The sequence below is a fragment of the Dipodomys merriami genome, unplaced genomic scaffold (assembly GCF_024711535.1).
Source record: "Dipodomys merriami isolate MVZ:Mamm:240054 unplaced genomic scaffold, mDipMer1.0.p SCAF_5, whole genome shotgun sequence".
NCBI classification, from domain to species: domain Eukaryota; kingdom Metazoa; phylum Chordata; class Mammalia; order Rodentia; family Heteromyidae; genus Dipodomys; species Dipodomys merriami.
In genome coordinates, this window is record NW_027206068.1 from 6,583,679 (window position 1) to 6,611,556 (window position 27,878).

The following is a 27,878-nucleotide window of genomic DNA, read 5'->3' on the forward strand; positions in this document are numbered from 1 at the left end:
ATAAGTTCTGAACTTTCACAAACTAGTACACGAAGGTTAACATGAAGACCACTGAGAGGAAGGTCAAAAGAAAAAAAATTTCTCCCTAATGTCCAAACATAATGTATGGTCAAATGGGCTGGCACATGCCTATAATCCTCAGGAGGCAGAAGCAGGAAGAGCTCATGTTTGAGGCCAGCCTGAAAACACACAAAAATGAAAGCAAGACACAATCTTCCAATAAGGCATATCTTTTGTACCAAAGAATTTGTTTTTGCTATCAGTAATCAAATGCTTTCTATACCATTAATCAGATGTTTTCCATATTTCATTTTTAATATTTGTCTCACTTGAGACAGGTAAGTGAGAACATTGTGAGGCAGAGGCCTAAATTAAGTTGTACAGAGTCATAGAACCAGAAGATAACACAACCAAGATCACCTGACTGCAAAGCTTCCTTCTTCTACTTCAACATCATCTAAGTCTCCCATTCTGAAAAAGGCATAGGTGTAAGACCTAAAATGAAATGCTAGAAAGCTTCATATCCTATAACACTTCCCAGTGACACACAGTCTTGAAACACACACACACACACACACACACACACACACACACACACACACACACACACACACACATATCATGGAACTATTCAGGATTATGATTTTCCACTATTTCAAATGATTGTCTTCTGTTTTTGTATCATCTCTCCACTGTGGTCTGAAAGTTTGCATATTCTCTCCATGGGTTGGTATCAGGAAGTGTGCCCTCATGAGGTGATTAGGTCATGAAGCTGTAGTTACTATGAACAGGATTCATGCTGTCATTAAATAAACCCCAGGGAGATCCTTCAAGTCCACCCTATTCTGAAGACACAGCTAGAAGGCCCATTTAAACACAATGAACCCTCACCAAACATGTACTTCCCAGTATCCAAAGCTGTGAGAAATAAGTGTTTATTATCCCCCCCTCCTCCTCCTCCTTCTCCTCCTCTTCTTCTGTGTGTGTGTGTGTGTGTGTGTGTGTGTGTGTGTGTGTGTGTGTGTGTGTGTGTGTGTGTGTGTGTGTGTGTGTGTGTGTGTGGCACCAATCCTAGGGCTTGAATACAAAGCCTGGGTGCTGTCCTTCAGCTTTTGTGCTCAAGACTAGCACTAGAGCCACAGCCCCACCTCTGGCTCTTTTTCTTTTTAAATCTTTTATTTATCTTTTGGGTAATTAGCTGGAGACAAGAGTCCCATGGGCTTTCCTGCCTGGGCTGGCTTCCAGTGGAGATCCTCAAATCTCAGCTTCTTAGTAGTTAGGATTGCAGGTATGAGCCACTGGTATGTGTATGTGTCTAGTTGTGGAGATGGGAGGGAAGGGATGGTAGGGGAAAAACAAAGGAGGAGGCAACAATGCTTGATAAGAAATGTACTCATTATCTTTCTCATTTAATTGTAACCCCTTTGCACAGTATTTTCACAATAAAATTTTACTTTTAAAAAGAGCCATCTACTTTATGATGTTTTGTTAAAGTAGCCCAAACAGTCTAAGATCACTTATAAACATTATATTACATGGGGCTGGGAAGGTGGCTCAGTGGTAGAGTGCTAGCCTTGAGCTGAAGAGCTGAGGGATAGTGCCCAGGCCCAGAGTTCAAGTCCCACGACTGGACCCCCTACCCCCCGCCAAAAAAAAACCATTATATTACTTATGCTCCAAATTACCTGGAAGTTCTGTGTTTTCTTCTTGTAACTTGAAGTTGAAAAAAAACTTCTTATATTTTAATATTAGCTTTATGTTTAAATTTCTTCTGGTATTGTTTAATACCAGAAAATGTAGATAGAGCTAAACTCGAATTATTAATAGCTAACAAATTCAACTATCATGATCAACTATCAATTCTCTTCCCTTCTGTACTACACATAGAAGTTTACAGAACATTCCAGACCTACCATGTTAAACCTTTTGATACTTCTCCTGTGAAACAACTCCTCTCCATTTTCACCAACTAATACTAAGGACACCCTTAGCATAGTAGAGATAGAACTAGAGAAGGAACCTTAACCACCATGAAGTCCAGGTAGGCATAGAGAAGAAAGAGTGACTGATATATTTTATTTCTACCTGGAATGGATCCTGGTCAACTCACAGCACAAAAGATAAAGCCCAGTAGATAGTCCCCACAAAACATTCATATTATAAGTATATGACAACAAAATGAAGTTGCCTAGGCAAGTCATCCTGATGTCAAAATTTAATATAAAAAAAGCTATTGAATGCAAATTCCAGTCTCTCATCACTGTTAATTCTATGATGCTCCAAATACAGGAGCAAACCATCCTTGTGGAGATGGCCAGTATTGGAGTCACTACAGAGGATTTCCATCTGAGATGAATAAAAACTGATTTTCTGTGGCTCCAAGTTCCTGTACATGATCCCTGAGCTGATCCAAGTTATTAAGGCTTTGCTAAAATAGGGGTCTTGCTCTGACCATCAGCATCCCAGGATTTCTGAAAAGGATGTTTAGGCTTCACTTACCGAAAGTGGTGAGCCATGGAATCTTCAAAGCTGAAGTTCCTGCAGCTTGATCCCGTGTTACAAAGGAGTCCTTGGACAAAGGGCAGAACACCCTGGTTGGGCAAGTCCCGTGGCTGCAGGTAACCTTGTAAAGGATGGAAGGCAGAAATGGGTTCATACGCCTGCTACCAGAAGGAGAATACCTACTGCATCAGAACCTTAATGGGTAATATCAAATTATTTGGATCATTTATGCTGTTATTAATTTAAAAGATATCTAAGCAATAAATTCCCAAACACAAGCCTTTATGCTTTATCCCTCCTCCCCAGCACTGCACTCACACCTCCAGGAAGATTGGCTATGGTAGCAGTAACTTTCTATATGTCTAGCTTCCCTGATCATAGAGTGGCAACTGCTCCATTACACCACCATGCCTGACCCAGCCCTCTGCAGATCAGCCATGAATGGGAAGAATAAAAACGTGTTTGTTCCCATCTGATTCTTTTAAAAAGTTGGGAGTTTTTAGGTTTGGATAAAAGTTTTAAATATAGTGCAACTTCGATTCCTAAAGAGGCGGGGGGGGGGATGCAAAAAGCTTCTTATTGGACATAACTCAGATATATTGCTATTGCCAAATGGAATCCTGTCCATTCATTTTACTCAAAGAAGAATGCTATTTTTTTCTCTAAAGGCTTGTGATCCCTGTGTTCCAAGTGACTTACAAGTGTCTCTGTGCCTGGGAGGTTCTTGAAACCGAAGTACCACCAGAATCATGAACAGAATGCATGGCCAGAAGAACTCAGCAAGGGACAGGACCTGTGGATATTCATTCAAAATCAATAATTTTTAAGAAAAGAAAGAAGACACCAATAAAATTTTGTGAAGTATTCTAATATTTCCATCTCCGCAAGGACGGGAGACAAGGCAGGCAAGTCTTCCTGTAGAGGAGATCACTGTTATCCCTCCTATGTATTTCCCAGAACAACCAGTGAGATGGTGCTGAGAAGTCTCAGCTCCCTCCCCATGCCCAGATCCATGACTTGGTCATCTGCTTGCCTCCTGCTGCTAGCCCTGCCATTTGCTCCTCTCTTTTTTTTCTTGATTGCAGAACTGATGACATTACAGAAGTGAAAAAAAGATTTTTCCCCTAAATTCTACACTCAACAAATCAACTATTTTTCTATTTCTAACTCATTTGACATTCCCATCTTTTCCATCCACTTTCATCCACTTCTCACTGACATTCACTTCCCAAGTATTGCTCAGAATTGTCACATGACAACCACAGCTATCACCTCAATAATGACAAAACATTACTACCCAGTGAACAGGCCAACATGGTATAGACCCAAGCTTCTAGCAGGGAATGTATGTGGTGTTTACATAACTTTTTAATCAGTTCGTTGAGGTTGGGAATCAATTCCCATAGCTATGATTATTGGAGTAAAATCTCCTGAAACAAGCCCTTCAAAAAAGTTATCCCAAAGATATGCAACAATTTGTGCAACCTGAGTTTTATTTTTTCTCTTTTAAAATTCATTACTTATTTGCCTGTTTGATCTTTACTTACTGAGGTGCTCAGGATCAAATACAGGACCTTACACATAGTAAGCAAGTAAGCCCTAACCCTAGCTCTAATCCTGAATCTTCAAAGTTAAAAGAAAGAACACTTAGATTGACACAAATTTATTTGGGGAAGAAACACTGTCTAAGGAGTATAATCAATGAAACCTTAATAGAAAATCCTTGACTATCATAGAATGTAGATTGTCATCATTTTTCACTTGTAATCTCCTTTATAATATTCCTTTATTAACTTAATTCCCTATTATTTGATAAATAATAAATAAGAAAACCAGATACAAAACAAGTAACACATTAGATAAATTTGTTTAGAAAGCCTACAAATCAGCAAGTGAAGGAATGCTCTGTCTGACACTGAAGTGGCTATCTCCCTATTTTGAACTGTACAATGCTTTGAACTAAAGTGACTTCTGTCTTATTTGTCTTCTAATGATGCGGTTGCCATAGCCCTCCATTGTCATCTTTGCCTCTGAAGTGCAGTGAGCAAATCTCAATGTGACTAGGTGAGTGTGAGACCCGAAACCACCAAAACACACACAGGTGGAAGAGCATTTCAGTCCCCAGTGTAATTACAGAAGAAATGGTACCACCCTGCCTGAAATCATTCTTGAGGAAGTATTCTTTGTGCCAGAAAATGCACCATGATTAAAAAGTTCTCTTACCAAGCACTGAAACCCAACACAGCACATGCTGATAGTAGGGAAAATGGCTAATGGAGGATACCCTCTGGCCCAAGGGATCATACTGTAACCAGAAAGCTCAAGGACACTCCAGGGGCTACCGTTTAAGTCAGTTAGGTCACTCTCTATAGAAATTTAATATACATATGGCAAGATTGGTATAGGCAGGTGACAGGGGAAGATGCCATCATTAATTTTGACTGAAAGTAAAATACGCAGCCTAGAAAACATGAAACATTTGATACAATTAAGAAAAATTAATTTGTTGTTTATGCTTTATTCTTTTCCTGTGTGTCTATGTATGTATGTCTGTGTCTGTGTCTGTGTCTGTCCTGGTTCCTTGAACTCAGGGCCCAGGTGCTGTCCCTGAATTCCTTTGTGCTCAAGGCTAGAATTCTACTACTTGAGCCACATCTCCACTTCCAGTTTTTTGGTGGTTAATTGGAGATAAGAGTCTCATGAACTTTCCTATCCGGGCTGGCTTCAAACTGTGATCGGAAGATTTCAACCACCTAGCTAGCTAGGATTATAGGTATGAACCACTGGTACCTGGCTCTTTTCCATTTTTTTCTTTTCCATTTTTAATGGCACATTATAACTTTTTTTTGTTTTTGTCAGTGATGGGGCCTGTACTCTAGTCCTGGGCGCTGTCCCTCAGCTCTTCAGCTCAAGGCTTGCACTCTACCCCTTGAGCCACAGTGCCACTTCTGGCTTTTTCTGCTTATGTGGTGCTGAGGAATCAAACCCGTGGCCACATGCATGGAAGGCAAGCACTCAAGCCACCTTCCCAGCCCCACATTATAACATTTTTTTAAGAAAGGGATTTAAAAAGAAAACAGAAAATTGTTCCAAGAACCAACACTCATGTAATTACTTTTGCTATGATAAATACATAAGTTCATGTAAGATTAAGAAATTTAAAAAAATACCAGAAAACACAACCACTTTCCCAAAAACTAAATTATCTTAGTTCTCTTAATTCATTTAAAAAGTGATGTGTTTTTAGAGACAATTTCTCATATCAGCACTTATAGATCTGCCTCATTTAAACAATTCTACTTTATACTAACTCGATAGTCTACTATACTTAGCATCCTGCTGCAGAGTTATTTAACCAATCACCTGGTTATGGAAATTTCATTACTTTGTTTTGAAAGCCTTTGCTATCAGTTTTATAGTTTTGCTTGACTCACTTTTGTAAGTGTGTCTGTGAGGAAACATCGCTAAGTGGGGAGTCTAAACAAAACTGCATATGATATTTAATCTGGCCTTTTAGTTTGGATAGACACATCAAAATTTCCTCATACAAGCTAAGCCAATCATCACTTATTCCTCTATACTCTCAACAGCACTTCGAATTAACAAACTTTGCTGGCTGCTGGTGGCTTATGCTTGTAATATAGCTATTCAGGAGGCTGAGAAATGAGGATAGCAGTTTGAAGCCAGTCTGGGCTAGAAAGTTCTTGAGACTCATATCTGATTAATGACCAGAAAGCCAAAAGTAGAGCTGTGGCTCAAGTGGTAGAGTGCCAGCCTGAAGCACAAAAAAGCTGAGGGACAGCGCCAAGGCCCTGAGTTCAAGCCCAGGACTGGCACAAAAAAAAAATGACAAAAATAAATAAATAAAACCCCAGAAGTGGAAGTGTGACTCATATAGTAAAGTGCTAACACTGAGAAAAAAATCTCAGGGACAGCGCCCAGGTCCTGAGTTCAAGCCCCAGAACCAGCATCAAAAAAAAAAAAAAAAAAAAAAGAATTAAACTTTAAATTGTCAAACTTTATCAAACTGATATTTGGACCAATTGCTTTTTGTAAGCATGGTATAGTTATTCACACCCTTTTGTTCCAGACACCCATGCTTGTTTTCTCTGTCTCATTCTCTCTCTCTCTCTCTCTCTCTCTCTCTCTCTCTCTCTCTCTCTCTCTCTCTCTCTCTCTCTCTCTCTCTTCTCTGTCCCTCTCTCTGTCTCTATCTCTGTCTCTCTCTATCTCTGTCTCTGTCTCTCTGTCTCTCTGTCTCTCTCTGTCTCTCTTTCTTCGGTATGTGTGAGTCTAATATTTAAGCCCATTTCCATTTCTGGCATTTTGCTGGCTAATTGGAGTTAAGAGTCTCATGGACTTCTTTGCCTGGGCTGGCTTTAAACCTTGTTCCTTAGATCTCAACCTCCTGAGTAATTTAGGATTACAGATGTGAGTCACCAGCCTGGACACCTGTTTCTATTCAACTGTTCTTTTTCTGGTATCTTCCTGGTAAGTAATTATGTCCTGCTTTTTTAATTAAAGAATTTGGCCCTTTCCTAGTCTTAGATGTTTCTAATATTTTCTGTTTCTTTTGTTTTTTCTGGGGGAATATTTGGGGTAGTATTGGACTTTGAACTGAGGACCTTCTACTTCTAAGCAGATATTCTAATCCTAAACCATGCCTCTAATCTTCTAGCGTTATATTCCCTGTTTTACTACCTCTCTCATTTGATCAAGTTTCTAACTTTAAGTTGGCATTTTAGTATCTTTATTATGCAAAGACAACATAATTAAAGAACTCTGAGCCAGGCACTGGTGGCTCATGCCTGTAATCCTAGCTACTCAGAAGGCTGAAATCTGAGGATCGTGGTTCAAAGCCAGCCTGGGCAGGAAAGTCCATGAAACTCTTATCTCCAATTAAGCACCAGAAAACCAAAAGTAGCACTATGGCTCAAGTAATAGAGAGCTAGCCTTGAGCTGAAGAGCTCAGGGACAGCACACAGGCCCAGAGTTCAAGCCCCATGACAGACAAAAAAAAAAGAAAAGAAAGAAAGAATTCTGCCAAATTGGTCAGTGGCAACTTTGAAGCTTCAAATATTTATCAGTCTAGTCTTAAAATCAATGCCAAATTTCTACTTTCAAAAGAGAAGTGACATTGCTAAAATAATTTACTCTTTCTATCTTATCATTGAGAGATTTTCTCTGAGCATCTTGGAGCAAAAGATCAAAATTCAATTAAACCAAAAAACAATTATTTATTTTATTTTATTTTATTTCCAATTTACAGGTTTGTCACTGGCCCTTTTTGAAAGCACTAGCAGGGGAAAAAAGTCTTCCATTGTCCCAAATTTGAAATTACTCCCCTCAAGAGAAGAGTATCAGAAACTGAGTTCTGCTCCGTCAGCCATCTATTGTTAGCTGCTGAATCACTGCCTTTCATGAGGCCATTTCTTCAGTTTCTCTACAGAGATATAAAAAGGAGCCTTCTCTTCCTCCCTCTGTTTTTGTGTCATGGCTTTCTTCTCATGTGTCATTATTATTCTTGACCCTTGCTTAACATTGCAGATCTCAGCTCTGTTCAGTGGGAATTCATTCTGGTTGATCTTTAGAATGTTTTTCTCTTCTTGACCTTCAGCACTCCAGTGCCAGCTTCTTAGTGACAAATGGGGCCCAACATAAAAGCTGCATCCACCTGGCCCCAAACCTATGAGGAGTAGAAGTCACCACAGGCTCTGCTCCTGAGGCAAATAATCACCTCATAAAGCCTTAACAACCACAGCGCTCTCTTTTCTTCTTGCAGAGACTCCCCCAAAGGGGAGGGAAGAGAAACAGTCCCACCTGGAGAGAGGAGAGGGCCTCGTTTATACTCTATCTTTATTTACATCCCTTCAACACCTCTTGCAGTGACTCTTAAGATAAAGCCCTAGCCTAGAGCAAAAAAAAAAAAAAAAGTCCAGGGACAGGCAAAAACAAAACAAAACACTACATATAAACACACATAAGTATAAGGATATATTTAACTTCCTCACCGACTTCTTCTCCTCTCAGACTAAAGAAGTTAGAGGAGAGAGGAACAAAAATAAGTCTTTTCTGATACAAAACCAACCAAACAAACAAACAAGCAAGAAAGCATACAAAGATGAAAGGAAGAAGTAATTTTTCAGAGCAGATCACACAAGCCAACCTTCTCAAGAACCTTATAAAGTACCTTCACAAGCCAGTAGACCTACCCAGTACCATTTACAACTTGGTGGCTCTCTCCAATACCACACTCATAGAGATCAACACCCCAAACCAGTCTTCCTGCCTCCTTCTAACACAAGCTCTGGGGAAATGACCAATGAAGAAAAAAAGATGAGCAATGTCAATGTTGGAAACAACTCCACAACTACATATAAAAATATGAAAGGAATGAAGAGTTGGAGCTAAATTTCCCCAAATAAATGGAGTATATATAATACAGAATGTTTAAGAATAATTCCAATAGAGTATAAAGCCCAACTAGTCTAATAAACATAGTCTAATAAACAGCCAGTGTGTGTGGCTCAAGTAGTGTGGCTCAAGTGTTAGAGTAACAGCTGAGCAAGCAAGCCAGGCAAGCAGGAGGCTTTAAGTTCAAATACTAGTATGAGCAACAACAACAACAAAACAATTATATTTAATCTCATTAATTCCTCTATTAAACTCTACCACCTTTCGCCACTATGCCTTCTGCTACAGAGACTAGAAGAACACAGGATACTCTCAGAGAGTACACTAGAATTTGAAGAAGAGATCCAATAACTATCAGTCTTATTGAAAAGAGTCAATACATTATACTGGGTCAGCTGCCTAAGTATGAGTCATATTAAAAGAAAGAGCACAGCAGCTATCAAAACACACTAGTGGGAGACAAAAAGAAACCCATAGAGAATGACTCAAAAAGAAACTCAAACAGCATAAAGAATTCACAAGTACTTCAACAATAAAAGTGCCCTAATAAAAACAAATATTCAGAAAACAAGAGCTCAAACAAAAATAATAAATGAAAAGGAAGGTTACTGATCCAAAGAAAAACAACAAAATACATCATTGTGATCTCATCATTGATTTCAAAATAACAAACTGAGAATAGAAAGTTAAATTTGGATTTCTAGGATAGACAAAATTGGAGATAACAATAGTGATACTTTAAAATATCTATGTGTGTGTGCTGGTCCTAAGGCTTGAACTCAGACCTTGGGCACAGTCACTGACTTATTTTGCTCAAGGCTAGTACTCTATCACTTGAGCCACAGCTCTACTTCCACCTTTTCTGTGATTAAGAACCTCATGAACTTTCCTCCTCAGGTTGGCTTCAAACCACAATCCTCAGATTTCAGCTTCCTAAGTAGTTAGGATTACAGGTACTTATAAACATTTTAAAGGCAAAAAATAGAAAAGAAAACATCATAGGTCTGAAAAAAAAGAATATGCAATATAAAGACTATAAAGTAGTCACTCAAGAAAAACGGAATTAAAGATGCTTGAATAAATACCGCAGGGTTTGATAGAGAAGATTTTATCTAAAGAGTGAACAAATACATTTCAGGCAAAATAAGCAACATTTAAGCTACGGCTAATGATCTTGAAGCTATTGATCTTCAAAGATAAAGGAAGAAAATTATAGGGAAAAAAAAGAAAAGCAATTCATTAATAAGATGGCGGGAAAAAATAAGTACCCTAAAACATTCTTCAAAACATCCAATGTATGTATCAATATTCACAATGCAAAGAGAAAGCAAGCTTAATTTTAAATATACATCTAAACAAAAATGCATATATATAGACGTATATATTACACACACACACACACACACACACACACACACACACACACACACACTGTTGTACCCTACAGGCAACAAGGGACAAGACAATAATGGACACCAGACTGTGGAACTGAGGTTTCGGGTACCGGGGGCCTGAAATCTTCCTCCATCTTCACACCCCCCGGGTCCATTTTACAATGTATTTATTGAGTAGGGTACATGGCATACATGCAGAAAGTCAAGTCACAATTTTGTGGGGGTTTTGGTATATATTTTTTATTGTAAAGATATGAGTAAGGTAATGAGTACATTTCCTATGGAGCATTGTTACCTCCTCTTTTGTTTTTCCCCTACCATCCCTTCCCACCCCACCTTCCCAACTCCTCACCCTTCACTCCCCGGCCCCCCAAAGTTGTAAAGTTCATTTTCAACATAGTGTCTTGTACATCTCATTGTTACAATGGGTCATCCTGTATCCTTATTTCAGCATTTTGTTATTTCCCTTCCCCTCCCCAAATTAGAAAAATGTATATACAAGATGCAGGGCAATGGAATCAAATACAGTGAAAATAGGGCTATACCATGGGGGAAGAACATACAAAAGAAACAAAAAAAATCACATAGTACATTATAAGGACATTAAAAACAATAGCAAGAAAGATAAAAGCACTTGTGTTCCTATCTTGGGGTTCATTTTGCTTAGCATCATCTTATATGGCCATATGTATATAGCTTTTGACCTCTTCTGCTTGTCCTAGACATATACTAACTATTGAAAATAAGGGAAACCATGGGACCTATGTTTCTTTGGGCTTGGCTTACTTCACTTAATATAATTTTTTGTTTGGTTTTTTTTTTTTTTTTTTTTGGGTCCGGTCGTGGGGCCTGAACTCTGGGCCTGGGTGCTGTCCCTCAGCTCTTCAGCTCAAGGCTAGCGCTCTACCACTTGAGCCACAGCGCCACTTCCAGCTTTTTTTCTTTTTGCTTATGTGGTGCTGAGGAATCGAACCCAGGGCCTCAGGCATGCAAGGCAAGCGCTCTACCACTGAGCCATCTTCCCAGCCCCCTTAATATAATTTTTTCCAAGTCTTTCCATTTCCTAACAAACGGGGCAATGCCATTCTTTCTGATGGAGGCATAGACTTCCATTGTGTGTGTGTGTGTGTGTGTGTGTGTGTGTGTATATCACATTTACTTGATCCATTCATCTACCGAGGGGCATCTGAGTTGGTTCCATATCTTAGCTATGATAAATAATGCTGCTATAAACATAGTTGTGCTGGTAGCTTTAGTGTAGCCTTGTTGAAGTCACAATTTCTTTGAAGTCACAAGCACCAATCATGGTATATTCTTACTCAAGTGATAAATTACTTATAAACTTAAGTTTACTTTACTTATAAAGCTTAAGAAGCAGGTATAAGCAGTAAATGACTTACAGTTAGCATAGATTCTTGTCTATCCCCCAAGTTCCCAGAAAGTTTGATATGGAAATAGGATACACCCAGGATAGAAATCTGAATTCCCTTCAAGCTAGAACTGATTGACCTTTTCAAAAAACTCAGCATTCTGACAGTTCTTGTTGGGAGGAGGCATTCCATCCTCAGGTCTCACAACTCAGTTTTTGGGGGCTCTCTCACATACATTTACATAGATAGATATTTAACTGAAATTGCAATTAAACAAACCAACATATATTCTCAGTGACAAAAATAATATATTAGTCATGAATCCTGAACTTTTGGGGAAAATCTTAGCAATGAAATCTTCTTAAATGTAACAGAATACAAAATCTAGTAATGTTATTTCTGTTTTCAGTAATATGCTAAGTAAAACAACATTTGCCTTGGTGGTCCCACAAAAAAATAAAAAAAAAATGTCTGAAAACCTAAGAGGAAGGGAGTTAACAAAAATATTTATTTTAAAGTCATGAGCTGAATCTTTAAGGAAAATATTCAGATACAAGATATTAGAGCAGAGAACAATTCCATTTGATGGTATAGAAGAAAAATACAAAAGGTTATGTTTTATTCATTTTTAACTCTTATTGTCTTTAAGCAATTGTACAAAGGGGCTTAATTCAACATGTCAGTTTATGAGTACAATGCATCTTGATCAATATCACCTATTCCAACATTCTCCCTCATCTTTCCCAACCCTGCCCAGCTGCTCAATTTTCCTATTATACCTCTCTCTCTCTCTCTCTCTCTCTCTCTCTCTCTCTCTCTCTCTCTCTCTCTCTCTCTCTCTCTCACACACACACACACACACACACACACGCACACACACACACACACACACACACACACACACACACACATAATGGAATTTTACTTATCCATCAGAAAGAGTGATATTATGTCATTTGCAGAGAAATGGATAGACATGGAAAAATTATTTTAAGTAAAGTCAGGCTCATACAGACAAAGGACACATTTTCTCTTATATGTGAAAGTTAAATCTAAACATAGATAGATAGATAGATAGATAGATAGATAGATAGATAGATAGATAGATAGATAGATAGATAGAGGTATGCATAGGTACACAAACCTATTAACTAAAGTTTGGCATGCGGAGGGAAGGAGTCTAATGGTGTAATTCCTTTGAACAACTACTTCAGTTTAACAAAATGAACACCAGGAAACTGGAATTTGTGGTATATGGGAGAGAGGAAAGAGGTCAGAGGTTAACAAATAGAGAAAGTGGCAAATGCAGACAAAATATTCAACATATATGTGAAAACAACAGGTTATATTTTTAAACATATGGTTAAGAACTTTCTTAAGCATAAGAAAGACACACATCTACGAAAAAAGAAAACATACCATTACCAGAATCCACACTAAAACAAGGTGTAATAAACCTTGAACACGTGAAATCAAGGAGATTTCAATAGCATCTCAAGAAATAAAAACACTACTTCAAAAGAATGGTTATAAATATCGATAACTCATAACAGAAAGATACCAATAAATAAATAAATAAATACAGTATATTATTAAGAGAAAAATCTGTTAATCTAGAATTTATACTCCCAAAGGTTTAGCTCTCAAGAATGAGAGTTGAAGACAATTAAAAGATGATCCTATAGTAGACCTACATCAAAGAAACTTTAAAACATTTTGATTTGATTCCAAACAGTACTTGGAGTAAACTACTTAAAAATATATTTTTAAAAGGAAGAGGTATGTATCATTTAGAATGTAAAAATACAAAATGTCTGTATATACTAGGTGAATATTAAACAAGTTAGTAATGTTAACATTAAACAAAAAGGCTAGACAATATTATTAGCATCAAAGAGAATCACCACATAAAATTATTGAAATATGGAAAGAATTAATCATTTATGCAAGAGTATAACTTAATAAAATACTAACTGATAGAGGACTAAAATTTCAAAATTAATTTTAAGTGAGAACAAAAATAATTGTCTCACAATGATTGTCTGAAACAGCTAGTTATACTTACTTTTATTTATTTATACTCTTGGTGCCAGTCCTGGGGCTTGAAGTCAGGGCCTGATTGCTATCCCCGAGCTTCTTTGCTCATGGCTAGCACTCTAAAACTTTAGCCACAGCCTCATTTCCAGATTTTTGGTGGTTAATTGGAGATAAAAGTATTATGGACTTGCCTCCATAGTCTGGCTTTGAACCGTGATCTTCAGATTTCAACCTTCTGAGTAGCTAGGATTACAGATTTGAGCCACCAATGTTTGGCAAAAATCATTTATTTTAAAATAAGATCTAACAAATATAACATAAATTATTGTTGCTGATCAATTAGAAGTATGAAATTGAAATATTTAGGGATTAATATCTTAAAATCTAAAATATGTGCAATTAAAATAAAAATAAAAATAAAATATGTGCAATTACTACATGAAAAAAATTAAGAAATTTTACTGGAAGACATCAGAGAATCTAGATAAAAGAACAGATGATCAATATTAATGCATAAGAAGTTTTGTCATCACAAAAATGTCAGTTCTAATTAAACTGATATATAGGTTCAATGGCAATCTGTAATTCACACTACTTAATGAGTTGCAATGGAATTCCCAATGGTAGGGGTTTTTTTGGAGGGGACTATTGTCATACTTTTCTTTTTCTTTTTGCCATAGTAGGGATTGACTCAGGAACTTGTATTTGCTCCACAGGCAAAGTACCACTTGAGCCATGCCCCATCTGTTGGTAGTTTGGGGGGTAAGTTTTGACTTTATGTCTGAGCAGGCCTATACTCCTCCTACTTGTGCTTCTTCAAGTCACTAGAAATGACAAGCACACATCATTGTGTCCAAATCATTGCATTTCCCCTTTCTCTGAGCTTATTGGCGTGCACTACCAAACTGAGCTATAGATTCAGATGGAATCTCAAGAACTTCTTTTGGCCCTATGATATGAGCTATGATTTCCCAATCTCCACCTTCCAAATACCTTGTAGATTTGAGCCACTGTGCCCAGATGTTGTCATATTTAACAAGATGTTACTATTTCATATTTTGAAGCATAAAGTGTCCAGAATAATTGACACCAGTGGCTTTATGGACCCTGATATATTTGAAAAGTAAACAGATCAATGGAAGAAGAACTTGCTGTTCAACGAATTGTCCACATAATTGGTTTGTAAGAAGTGTGATTGGGAAGAGGAAAGGATTAGATGCCTGTCACCAGGTAATAGAAAACTCTAAATCAGCTGGGCACTAGTGGCTGATGTCTATAATCCTAGCTACTCAGGACTGAAATCCAAATTCAAAGACAGTCAGGGACAGGAAGTTCTTGAGATTCTTATCTCTAATACCCACCAAAAATCCAGAAGTGGAACTATGACTCAAGTGGTGAAGTGCTAGCCTTAAGCAAAGAAGCTCAGATGTGATCAGATGCACATAGCTCTTGTACCTTTGTGATCCTTTCCTAAGGATATCCTCCTTTGGTCTCACTCTGTGAGAATGTCCAGAGACCTGTATAATTTATCATGTCCCAGTGTATATATATATATATATTTTTTTTTTTTTTTTTGGTCCAGTTGTGGGGCCTGAACTCTGGACCTGGGCACTATCCCTCAGCTCTTCAGCTCAAGGCTAGTGCTCTACCACTTGAGCCATAGCACCACTTCCAGCTTTTTTTATTTTTCTGCTTATGTGGTGCTGAGGAATCGAACCCAGGGCCTCATGCATGCAAGGCAAGCGCTCTACCATTGAGCCACCTTCCTAGCTCCCAGTGTATACTTTTTACTATCCAATGTGTTTACTTATAGGCACATTCTAGTTACCACAAATGAGGGAAACTGCAACCTATGTTTCTTTGGATCTGTCTTACCTCACTTACAGTGATACTCACTATGTTAAAAATGAACTATACAACTTGTGGGTGGGGACAGGAGGGAAAAACTGTGAAAGAGTGAGGAAAGGAGCGACAGGGTTCAAAAAGAAAAGTACTCTTTATCTGACTTATGTAACTGCAACCCCTCTGTACATCACCTTTATGATAACATTAAATTAAATTAATTAAATTTAATTAATTTAATTTAATTTCTATTGCATATAAAAACAAAAACTGCAAAATATTCAGATTAAACACAAGATTTCATTTTTATGTTTTATGTCTTACAGAAAACACAAAACCTTTCAATATAAAGAAAAAAATTATACCAAATACAGTTCCAAGTCCCTATGCTTCAGCAAAGCTACTTGAAAAGTAGAAAGATACAACAACTACAGATTGATAGTGACTTCAATCTATATGTCTTTCTAGATATGTAGTATCTAGAATAAGTAGAAATGCTCATAAAGCAATGAGAAGATGGTGTGACTGAATGCAGACAACAGAGATGACTATCCATAAACACAAAGTGCTGCTAAATTTCAGTACTGCTCAGAAAAATTGTGTTGTACACCCTCTGGGCTGGGGAAATATAAAAAACAACAAACACTACGTAGGGAGGAGCCTGTATACTAACAGCAATTTGGGTATACAATTTTACAATATTTGTAAGTAAGCTGAAGTGTACAAATTCTATGAACCAATGGCTCAACAAAGAGACAGTAGGTTAAGGCCATGCTGATTTATTTAGATTGGTAGTGAATATAACAAAAAAAATACCAGAAGCATGCAAAATCCATCAATAGAGCAAAGATCAAAAAACTCTGGAATCGCAGAGTTATCATTGTAATTGTATGTACTCATCGACCCATTAGGAAGTGGCCAGCATGTTTGTCACTGTGACAAAGCCTGAAGACCCTGCCTAAAAGAGGATAGAACAGATGTACAAGGTAGACAACCTGAACTGACATGCTTTCAGATCCAAACTTTTGATTACTAATATCAGGTGACAGGCAGAAAATTTCACACAAAATTACTAAATTACCAAAATGCAAAATCATACAAAATTCCCTTCAGGTTGTATATATAGTAAGTATGAAACCAAAAAAGTATGACACATAAATGGAGTTTTTATTATTAGACTTGAGTTCAATTCCCAAGGGATCTCATTCTGTATAGAAAATGTTCCAAAATCTGGAATAAATCTGAAATCTAAAACACTTTTAGTCCCAAGCATTTCAAATGCACTGTATACATCCTGTAGTTGGGAAATGAGATCATACACACACAGCCTGAATGAAGGCCCTCTGAGGATACAGTCTCTGGTAGTTTTCTTACATAATATAAACACATGCTTATCCCATACATAATCCTCAGTAGTTTGAGCTACTGAGATGGCTCATATTATGCCAGTTGATCTCCTTGGAAACCATGAACATAATTATTTTCTCCAGTGCCCTTGAACTAATTTGTTGTGAAGCCTTGATAGATGCTCAGGCCTATAAAATAAATAAATAAATCCATTTTTAATTCCTCCAAGCGATTCATGCCGCAAGTGGTTTGGGTTGCAATTGAAAACCACAAAGAATGAAATGTGGTATTAAAAAAATGGATTTGTAAATGAATGAAGAAAGGAAAAGCGACCTGCAGGGGAAGAAGCTAGACACAAGATTTCATTGGCTGTGAGAGGATAAAAACATCATAAGAAGTTTAGGATATCAGGGAAGCTGAACAAAGCATGTAATTAGTTTGTTGCCCTTGGTCATTGGAAACAAAGAGCTTTGCAGGGAGCGTGAAATTCTATTGTCTTGTGGGCATTCCCCTTTCTGGATGCCAACCTCTCAGAAGAAGGACTTTCCCAGAAGTATTTTGAGGGCCTGTTTGTGTAAGTATTCCAGAAAAGACAGTCTAGTGTTCAAACAAGCTAGGAAAGAGTAGATAGTGCCTGTAGTTAGAGGCCATCTCCCTCCCTGCTTTGCAGCCTTTGAAGCCTTTAGGCTTCCAAAGATACTTCCACCAAGATCCCAAATCCATTCCTCTCTAGAAAAGCTTTTGCAAACCAAGATAAAGATACCAAAGATCTTGTTTGAAAAGAGCTCCAATTGCCTGCTAGGAGACAACCCACGTTGGCCAGGCCCACACAGGGGCCATCCCTCAGAGGGACCTCTGGCCCAGACCTCAGGAGAGAGCCAGATAAGAAAATGCATGCAGGGGGGATGTGGATGGGAAAGAAGCCATATAGAGTGCGAAATTCAACTCATCTGAGACAAGTTTTTTTGAAACAAGACTCCACAGTCCACAAATGGCAAATCAAATATGTGTTTCTTTTTTATTTTATTTTATTAAGACGTTGTACAGAGGCGTTACAGTTACATGAGTACATTGCTTGTTGATCAATGTTACCCCTCCCTGGTTGTTGTCCCACTATCTCTTCCCTCCCCCACCTCCCACACTCCTAACCCCCTCCTTCCCCCTCACTGCTCAATTTTGATAGCCTGCATCTTGTATATACATATGTCTAATCTGGGGAGGGGAAGGGGAAGAATAAAATGCTGAAACAAGGATGACCCATTGCAACAAAAATACCCACAGGACAGTATATTGGAAATGAACTTTACAGCTTCAAATATATGTTCATTCTGATCGGTTCCCCAATAAACAGCCTCAAACTCCAATACAGTCTTTTTCTTTTTCTTTTTCTTTTTTTGCCAGTCCTGAGGCCTGAACTCTGAGCCTGGGCGCTGTCCCTCAGCTCTTCAGCTCAAAGCTAGGGCTCTACCACTTGAGCCACAGTGCCACTTCTGGCTTTTTCTGCTTATGTACTCTACCACTGAGCCACCTCCCCAGCACCTCCAATACAGTTTTAAAGAAATAAATGCAAGTGTTGCCCTTGCCTTTGCCTCAGATCTCTTGAGTTATTGTGCATATGAGCAATTGCAATTGTGTGTGAGCATGTGTGAGTGCATGCGTGTGTGTGTGTGTGTGTGTGTGTGTGTGTTTAACTTTGCTTGTCATCAAAAGCATCTAGATCTATCTGGTCCAAAGTAAGTGAGTATAGCAAGAAAACTCCACCTATTCGCCATGACACAAATGTCCAAGTAGGAAAGTAAGGAAGAAGCAGAAGTCTATTGTCTTCTGTGTTTCACAGAAGCTGAATATAATTATCATGTCATCCTAAGAAAAATCTTACAGATCTAAATCTTTTTTTTTATTCCCAGCAAGAGCAAACATTGAGAGTTATTTTCTTTTCACCAAATCAAAGAGGGAAATGAGAAATCCTCATGCTTTGTTTTGGAAACTCAGTCATTTTTTTCCTTGTCCCTTTAGAAGAGTGGCCATTCTTTCATTCAGGTCCAGCAGATCATGACAGAGCACAAGGGATGTTACCAGCTGAATGAAAAGTCTGAATAAAACTTTCTGTGCACAGGAGCTCCCTCACTAGCTTTCAGAGTTGTTTTCAGGTCTGGTAGTTTGTGTAATCACTTGTGCTTTGAAAGAGAGAGAGAGAAAGAGAAAGAGTGGGAAGTAAACAAAGCTAAAGTTAAGGGATTAGAAGCAAATTAAGATCAATCAGAATTGAAAAGGCACTTTGATACCTCGATTATGAATGGTCACAAAGCAAACAAACCCCAAACAGCTTACCACAGGCCAGCCCCAGGAACCCAAGACACAAAAACATGTTTACTTGACAGTAATTAGTTTTCTGAACCCCCTTTTCCTAGATCACTGTTCTGGGTAAACTGAAACATATCCAAGTGACCTGTAGTAACCTTATCTGGCAATTTCCTTCCCAGAGACCAGGTGAGTCCTGGCAGTGAGGGCAGCCCTGTTGCACCCACGGGACCTCATAGACTCCAAGCTTTATGGTAAAACATTGACAACTTGTCCTTCTTATGTATGCAACTGGAAGCTGGGTTATTTCCAATGATATTAGAGAGCTATCTGGCAGAACTTCAGGTTATTCTAAGGCTATGAACACCTGAGGTAGACTATGACTCCAATCAGAGAGAGTAAGGGGGCATTGGAGAGACTTATGAAGGTTGTCGAATCATGGGAAAGGAACAATTTCCACATAACTGCAGGGAACACTGAGAATAGCTCAAAGCTTCCCATACTGTCCTGAGGACCTCTTACCTCTCTCTTCTGACCTCGCTCAGCCCTGCCTGGGTCTGCAGCTGTGTGAATGTATATATGGAGCTCTTCTAGGTGGGATCAGCTGCTGAGAAGATGAGAGACTCAATGATCATCGAGTTACTTCTTACCAGTGCCTCCACAGGCCCTATTTCTGACCAGACAGCCAGTAAGGATGACCTAAATCCAGGGCATGGAAACACAGTGCCTGTGTATGGCCTCTGTTAAGTATTAGCATGCTAAAGAGGATAGGGCTGGCTACTGCCATAATGATCATTTTGGGATAAGTAAGGGCCAGCTCCAAACAATGCCTCTACCAAGTCCTATAACCTGTGATGGGCATAACACCAGAAGAATCTGAGCAGGACCATGCATCTGAGTCACATGATTAGGTCCCATCCATGAGAATATTCAGTGAGCAACTGAGGCCAACTGAAGTCTCGAGACTCTGGTAGAGAGAGCAGTTGAGGGCAACCAGTGTGCATGCACACAGGGGATCCATCATGCCACGGGTTCAGTATCATTTGTCCAGTCTGTGCACTCAAAGACATTCAACCAGAGGCATGAACACTGCTCCTACACAAGTTCTAGCTACGCCTCTCAAAAAACTGTCATCTAGGAGTTAGCAGAAGCCAGAGCCATAAGGACACTCAGCAATACTAGTCTCTTGAGAAGCTTTGAAGCTTCAGCTGAGTCTCCCTTATTGGGAGGGAAAGGGTATCATACTTTGGTCCATGCTGAGTGGTGGTTTTAAGTATGTAATTAAGAAGGCTGCATTCAGATGAAGGTCTTTCCTTTGACCTTTGGATTTAAGTAATCCCTACAGGATTGCACCTGAAGTCCAAGCTGTGTTAAAGTCACAGGCTAGCTGGGCACCAATGCCTCGCACCTGTAATCCTAGCTACTGGGAAAGTTCAGAGCTGAGGATCACAGTTTGAAGCCAGCTCTGGCAGGAAAGTCTGTGAGACTCTTATCTCCACTAAATTACCAATAAGCTGGAAGAGCAATTATGGATCAAGTAGTAGAGCTCTAGAAGGTCCAGCGACAGAGCCCAGGGACCTGAGTTCAAGCCCCAGGACTGGCACAGGAAAAAAATAATGATAATAATAAAATAAATAAATGTCATGAGCCAATATAAGGTATGAGTTTGTCTTCTAAAGTAGAATAGTGTTAACATAGATCCAACTAGGTTGGACAAAATAAGCTGCATTTTCACCCCCTAAAACTCAAATTGTGACATGTTCACACCAGCATCACAATATAATCCTCTTTGGAATCAGGGTCTTTGCATACACAGTTATTTAGGATGAGGTCATACTTGAGTAGAGTAGTTCCTAATCCCAAATGACACGCCCAGTCAAGGAGAAATATAGATGTACAGATAAATGCAGAGGGAAGGTGACCACCTTACACCAGCCTTCAGGGGAACTGTCCTTGGGAGCACTTTTACTAGGAACATCTAGTGAGAACTGTGAGATAATTTATTTCTGGTGTTTAAGTCACTTTGTGTGAGGTATTTTGCTACAGCAGCTTGAGCAGACTCATACTCTCACCTTGTATAGTTACAAGTACACCCCAACTGCCTTAAAAGAGTAGTCACTTTGAGAAAAACTCTTTTGAAGGTAAATCACTGACTAGCCAACAGGGTATAAGCAGGACTCCAAATTTAAAAGTATTATTATTATTTTATATTGTCTCATCTGCTTGTTGGAAACTAAATGAAAAATTATTACTATTATTATTACTGTCTCAGCCACTTGTTTTAACCTTAAGGCTCAATAACCTTAAGGCTCGTGACACTTTATGGCTTTTATCCATAAAGCTAAACAGGCTTTATAAATAAAATAACTTCTACTAATATAAATCTAGTTTGAACACTTGAACTTTTAATGTTTTTTTCCTAATATAACATTATTTTTTCTTTCTTTCTTTTATTACAGAACAACTGTATCAACTTGTTGGAAACTGTCTTTCAGGATGGTTCAAAACAATTTTCCCAAACTGACTATGAAAGAAATCAGGCACCTGACCTTTGACCTCCTGACTCCAGGTAACTGGCCTTAGTAAAAGCAACAGCAACTAACTGATGAGCTGTGACATGTGACTGAAAAAAGAATCAACAAAAAAATGTCCAGAGGTAAAAGCTACTTTACTTTTGGGACTGCTTATCTGTAATTTTTGCAATTTCAGAAAAATATAGCAATTGTTATTAGCATGTTGTTTGCAAAGTAATTTTTTATTGTTTTAAAGAAACACACACACACACACACACACACACACACACACACACACACACACACACACACACACACACACACACACACACACACACACACACACACACACACACACACACACACACACACACACACACCCCAACTACCAGAGGTTTGAAGGACTAGAACCTCTTCAGTTTGAAAATTTGTCCCTTCACCCAGTATGGCGATATATCTCTGTAATCTCAGCTACCCAAAAGGTAGAAACGGGTTCAAGAGTTTAAGGCCACCCTGGAAAAGTTAGAAAGGCCTTATCTTAAAAACAAAATATAAACTAAATTACTGGATATGTTGCTCAATTGGTATAGTGCTTATCTAGCATGCTCAAGGCTCTGAATTTAAGAAAGGAAAGAAGGGAGGAAGGAAAAGGAGGGGAAAGACAGAGGAAGAACAGGAAGGAAAAGGGGAAAGAAGGAAAAAAGGAAGAGAGGAAGAAAGGGAGAGAGGAAAGAAGGAAGGAAAGAAGGAAGGAAGGAAGGAAGGAAGGAAGGAAGGAAGGAAGGAAGGAAGGAAGGAAGGAAGGAAAAGAGGGAGGAAGGGAAGGAGGGAGGGAGGGAGGGAGGGAAGGAGGGAGGGAGGGAGGGAGGGAGGGAAAGAGTTCCCACTGGTAGCTACTCCCTTACTATTTCTGGGCTCTTGTCTGTACCTAAGAGAAAAAACATATTGTATCACTATAGCTTTTTAAAACAAAAATACAGTGTTTTGTGTTGGAGAGATGCAGAGTATATATGAATGGTCCTGTGTTGTACAGTGCCCAACAGAAAGACATTCTAGTTATAGTTTTGTAATTTTCATAGGTCCCACACAACCACCATAGATTTTTAGAATTATGGTGCTCTCTGTGACTATAACAAAATATCTGAGATACTAAAGCTTAGAAAAGGGATTGTCTGGCTCCAGAGTTTCAGAGTTTCTAGTCTTTGCTAAGTTGTTCCATTGCATTGAACCTGTAGCACATCATTGCAGGAGCTTGTGGTGAATGCAATCATGAGCCAGGGAACAAAGAGAGAGAGTAAGACACCAGAGCTCCACAATCTCCTTCCAGAGCATGCTGTTATGATATAGAGACCTCCCACACAGCCTTTCCATTGTACCATTTTAGGGACAAAGCTTTAACATGTAGACCTTTGAGGGATATTCAAAATCCAACCTATGGCAATGTCCTCATATGACACTATCCTTCAGTCTCCCTCCACAAGCCCAAGTTTTCAGTAAGATTGACCAAACTCAGAAGGCTGTGTCACCTTCATTAAAACAGAGTAAATGATCTGACTTCTGTCCAGTTAGAGGCAAAGCTGACAAGAGAGAGATGGGAGACAACATTGCCCAAGAAAGGTCACTGCTGTGTGATTTGACAGGCATACTGCACAAGGAATAGGTTTGGCCACATCAGTTAATATCAAAGCGGTGGAAGTTGGAGGCAGACACTTGGCTGAAAGTATCTTCTTGTTGTGAATATACTTTTTCAATTAGGAGTAATGCATGAAATATTCAAATAAATGTAAAATTCACCTGCAATCGTCTGGCTAACACCCACAGACACCTACCTAGTGTTGACACTTACCTAGTGTTGATATACCTTGGCTGCCTAAGGTATATCCAGGAACATTCCTGGGAACATTGGCAACTGCTGTATACCTGTCCCAAATCATGCCTTTTACCTAGAAGCTCTGTCCCAGGAAACTTAATCAAGAGAAAGGGTTCCAAAGATGCTCCTTCATGCATCATGAGGGTATGCACACCAGTAAGAGTTAGAAGGAACTTTGTTCCCTCCTAGCAGAAAAAAAGGTCAAATAAGTTGTGTCCATCCACTTGATAGACTACACAGCTACCCAAGAGAAAGATCCCACCACAATGCTTTTTAATGCTGGGCTTTAAAAGGGGGCTGTGATTTTTTCACTATGTAAAATGGCTTAATCCTAATGACATTAGCACTGACACTATCCAATATGAGCTGCTTTATAATATTTTCCCTTATTATTCTAGTTCTACTTGCATGATAAAAAATCAGGAGGAAAAAAACAAATGGTATTAAAATAGCTCTAAACTTATACTTCTATATAAATAAATTATTTTCAAGAACAGCAGCGTTTTAACAATCTAGGTATCATGGTGGGGATTTTTTTTCAATCCATTATACTATTTTTTCTATAATAACATGCTTTCAAAGAAGTTATAATAAAATAAAATGAAGAATTTTTAAGTAAATATAAAACAAACAGGCTTCTTTAACTTTACAAATAGTGCCTGGATGTTCTTCAATAAATAGACATTCATTTGGGGTCATTCCTTCACTCCGTCACCTGAGTTTTTCCACTATTCATGCTTACAGTGTATTTCCATAAGGCAAAAACAAAGAATGAACAGATTATCTATGAAGAATAAGAAGAAACTGTGAAAAGTAGGTCAATTTCAAGACATCCTCCCAGAGGGGCTTGGCCTCAATATTTCACTGCAATTGATTAAGAGATGTGAACATATTCACATCCTATCTTCCCTCGGGTTCTGTTCTAACCCAGTCATGCAAACTGGAAACTTAGAGCTAGCTTTTCTTCTCTCACTTCTCATGTCCTAGATGTCTGAGGCACCCATTTCTTTCTTTCTTCCTTTCTTTCTATTTTTTTTTGTGCTGGTACTGGGGCTTGAACTCAAGGTCTGGGCACTCGAGGCTGGCACTCTACCAATGAGCAACTTGAGCCACTGCTCTACCTCAGCATTTTTTTGGTAGTGATGGTGGTAGTGGTGGTTTATTGCAAATAAGAGTTTCACCGATTTTCCTGCCTCGGCTGGCTTCAAACCATTATCCTCACATCTCAGCCTCCTGAGTATCTAGGATTATAGGAATGAGCCACAAAGTGTCTGACTAAGGCACCCATTTCTAACACATCCAGTACAGTGGCCTGAGAAGAAAACAGCTCTAATTCATATCTTGGGTGCCAATGCCACTGCGAATTGCATACACTAACCATTCAATCTTGATCCTTGCAAAAAATCTCACCTATAGAGAGGTAAAGCTTGCTAGGAAATTTGTCTAAATAAGTGGCAGAGCTGAGATTTCAAGTGGTCAAGTACCTCCAAATTCTATGCACTAAAACTTGTATTGTTTCTACTTTTTTGCTGTTGTAAGCAGTATCACAATGAATGATCTTGCAGAATTACCACAATTACCATTTCACGTTTGTACAGAGATCTCTGTAGGACATATACCCAGAAATGAGTTCATTGAATATTCAACTGTGTATTTGGTCAATTTTCACAGAAAATGCATGTCTGGAAAATCACAGAGGAAGACCTTACTTTGCACAATATGTGCTAATTTTTAAATGACCTATAATATCTAATATATTCTAAGTATTTAAGACAAAAAATAAGTCAAATGACTTATAGAAATTATAATTTTAAATAAGCAGTCATCAAAAGAATAAATCAAATGTCTAGCTACTGAGGATTCTGAGATCTGAGGATCAGGGTTCAAAGCCAGCCCAAGCAGAAAAGTCCATGAGACTCTCATCTCCAATTCATCTCCAAAAATAACCAGAAGTGGAGCTGTGGCTCAAGTGGTTGAGCACTAGCCTTGAACAAAAACAGCTCAGGAACAATGCCCAGGCCCTGAGTTCAAGCCCCCCAGGTAGGTACCAAATCAATCAATCAATCAATTAAATGTGATGAAGATGTTTTCCTTGTAGAAATAATAACTGCAAAAAAATGCAGGTATCCAACAGTGAGTAGGTTACCAAGCAGTTGAAATTAATAAGCTGACCTACATGATAGAAAAAGGCCAATGCTATAGGAAACAGCTTTCCTCTGGAATATTTGTTCACAGAAAAATAGACTTAATTTCCCAAAATAGTCTTACATATAAATGAAACATATTCTTCATAAATGGAAATTCCTAAGTAGAAAAGGAACATTTAGAACTCATGAAGAGTGCAAAGTCAGACACCAGTGGCTCACAACTACAATCCTAGCTACTTAGGCAGCTGAGCTCTGAGGATTGTGGTTCAAAGCCAGCCCAGGCAAGAAACATCTGTGAGACTCTTGTCTCCAAAAAAGCTGGAAGTGCAGCGGTGGCTCAAGTAGTAAAGTGCTAGTCTTGAGCACAAAAGCTCAGGGACAGTGCCCAACCCCTGAGTTCAAACCAAAGACTGGCAAAAAAAAAAAAAAGTGTTCAAGTGTCATTTGTTCATTTCTTATTAAAAGTTTAGTTTTCATTTTCAATTGAGATTGTTCTGATCCTAATATCACACAAAAAAAAGAAAACATTTTTAATGTTTGCCTTCTAAAAACAGAGGAAGACAGTCCTGGATCTGATGATGCATCAAAATGAGATTACATGTCAACTACTGAATTTCTTCCAACAGAAGTGTTAACAGGAAAACTTCCTATGTTCAGTGCATTGTACAATACATAATGTAGACACATTACTGCTGATAGCTGCTCTAAATGGCATCTCTATATGCTAATGCTTGTCTGGTGGCCTCAGGAATATAAAGACAGAAAGCAATTGAGTTCTACTTCAGTACAATATTCTCTTATGGGATTTTTGTTTATAGCTCTACACAAGTTTGGTTTCGGCAATTCCAATCACTTTAGGAAAGCCTTGCTGATGTAATTGAATATGGGTCTAAAACATATGCATTAACCCTAAAGAGAGGAAATCAGGAAATCATAGTGAATCATACAAAGGCCTCCTTATGTATTTTACTCACATAATTTGGAATCGATATTTGTAACGTGCCCTTTATGCATTAACTGTCCCTGACATCAGAGGATTCACCATTCATTTTCTACAACAAATATGCCAATACCAATTACAGTGTAAATTCCTCTTATTATATTTTTGAAGAATGTCTCTAAATTACTCCTTGCTTTAAAAAAAAAAATCTTCTGGCTTGGTGTCACTCTGGTAATTAGAGATGAGCTATCTTGGCCCTTGGGTCGGACCCTGAAGTAAAATAATCCAACCTGGTTTTCCCATTCCCTACCCCATCTCTGCAGTGGAGATTTTTGCATCTACTGGAATGCATGGGCGAACAGCCCCTGGTGGAGCAGAGGGAGCCCTCTGAAGAGTTTAGGTAGCACTCACCGGGTGGCGCAGCCTGCACAGCCAGTTCTTCCAGAGCAGGGTTTGGAACTGACATCCAGCCTGCCCCATGCCTGCTGCTCCCTGCTCCCAGCCAGGAAATCAGCCTGGAAGACTGGCCCTTATATCTGCCCAGCTCCAGCAGGGAGGCATGTGGCCTATTAGTCAATTCTAACAAAAGTGACTGATGCAAGAGAGATTACTGGTGACTGAATAAAGCAGGCATCAAATGTCCTCTCATGCTCTGTGTCTGCTAAGGAATCTTTTCTTTTCACTAGCTGTGCACTGTTAGGGAGGGCTGAGTTCCAGAAGGCTGCCTTGGGGCTCTTCTTGGACAAAAATACACAGTATACCTAAAATGCTAAGATGTCAACACTCCCATCCAACTGATACACTCCATGAGAAGCCAAGCCCACATCTCCTACGGACCGTATCTTTGATGTTAATTGGATTCAATTATTTGTCCTGTTTCTTGAAACATCGGCTCTCATACTAATTTACTGAACTATTTATATCTTGGTGGTGTTATGGACAGACTAGGGGAAATAAAATGGAAGTGTTTGGTCTTGAAAGGTTACAGGAACTGTAGTTCAAGATCCATTTTGCTTCTATACCCCCTACTTCATGCTCTGCCTCTCCCTTCCTCACCCTTCACCCCCCTAGCCTCCATGCTCCCCCAGGATATTGGGCTTTGACTTTCAGGCAGCCAGGAGCTCTCTGGTGGGTGGTAGGTGAGGCTGAGGCGCCCTCTGAGGTACCTGCACACTTACACTCTTTGGACAGGCTGATGAAC

The 27,878-nt window shown here is 38.9% G+C and overlaps 1 protein-coding gene across 1 annotated transcript in view; it reads right to left on the bottom strand.

Moving 5' to 3' along the window:
* Positions 1-27,157, bottom strand: part of Abca13 (ATP binding cassette subfamily A member 13) — a 395,335-nt gene extending 368,178 nt beyond the window's left edge. Inside the window, exons 1-3 of the mRNA XM_069996010.1 lie at positions 27,089-27,157; positions 3,202-3,295; positions 2,500-2,623 (exon numbers count right to left, since the gene is read on the bottom strand). Of these exons, the coding sequence (XP_069852111.1) occupies positions 2,500-2,623; positions 3,202-3,295; positions 27,089-27,157 (287 nt within the window). The remainder of the gene's footprint in view (positions 1-2,499; positions 2,624-3,201; positions 3,296-27,088) is intronic.
* Positions 27,158-27,878: the final 721 nt, after the last annotated feature.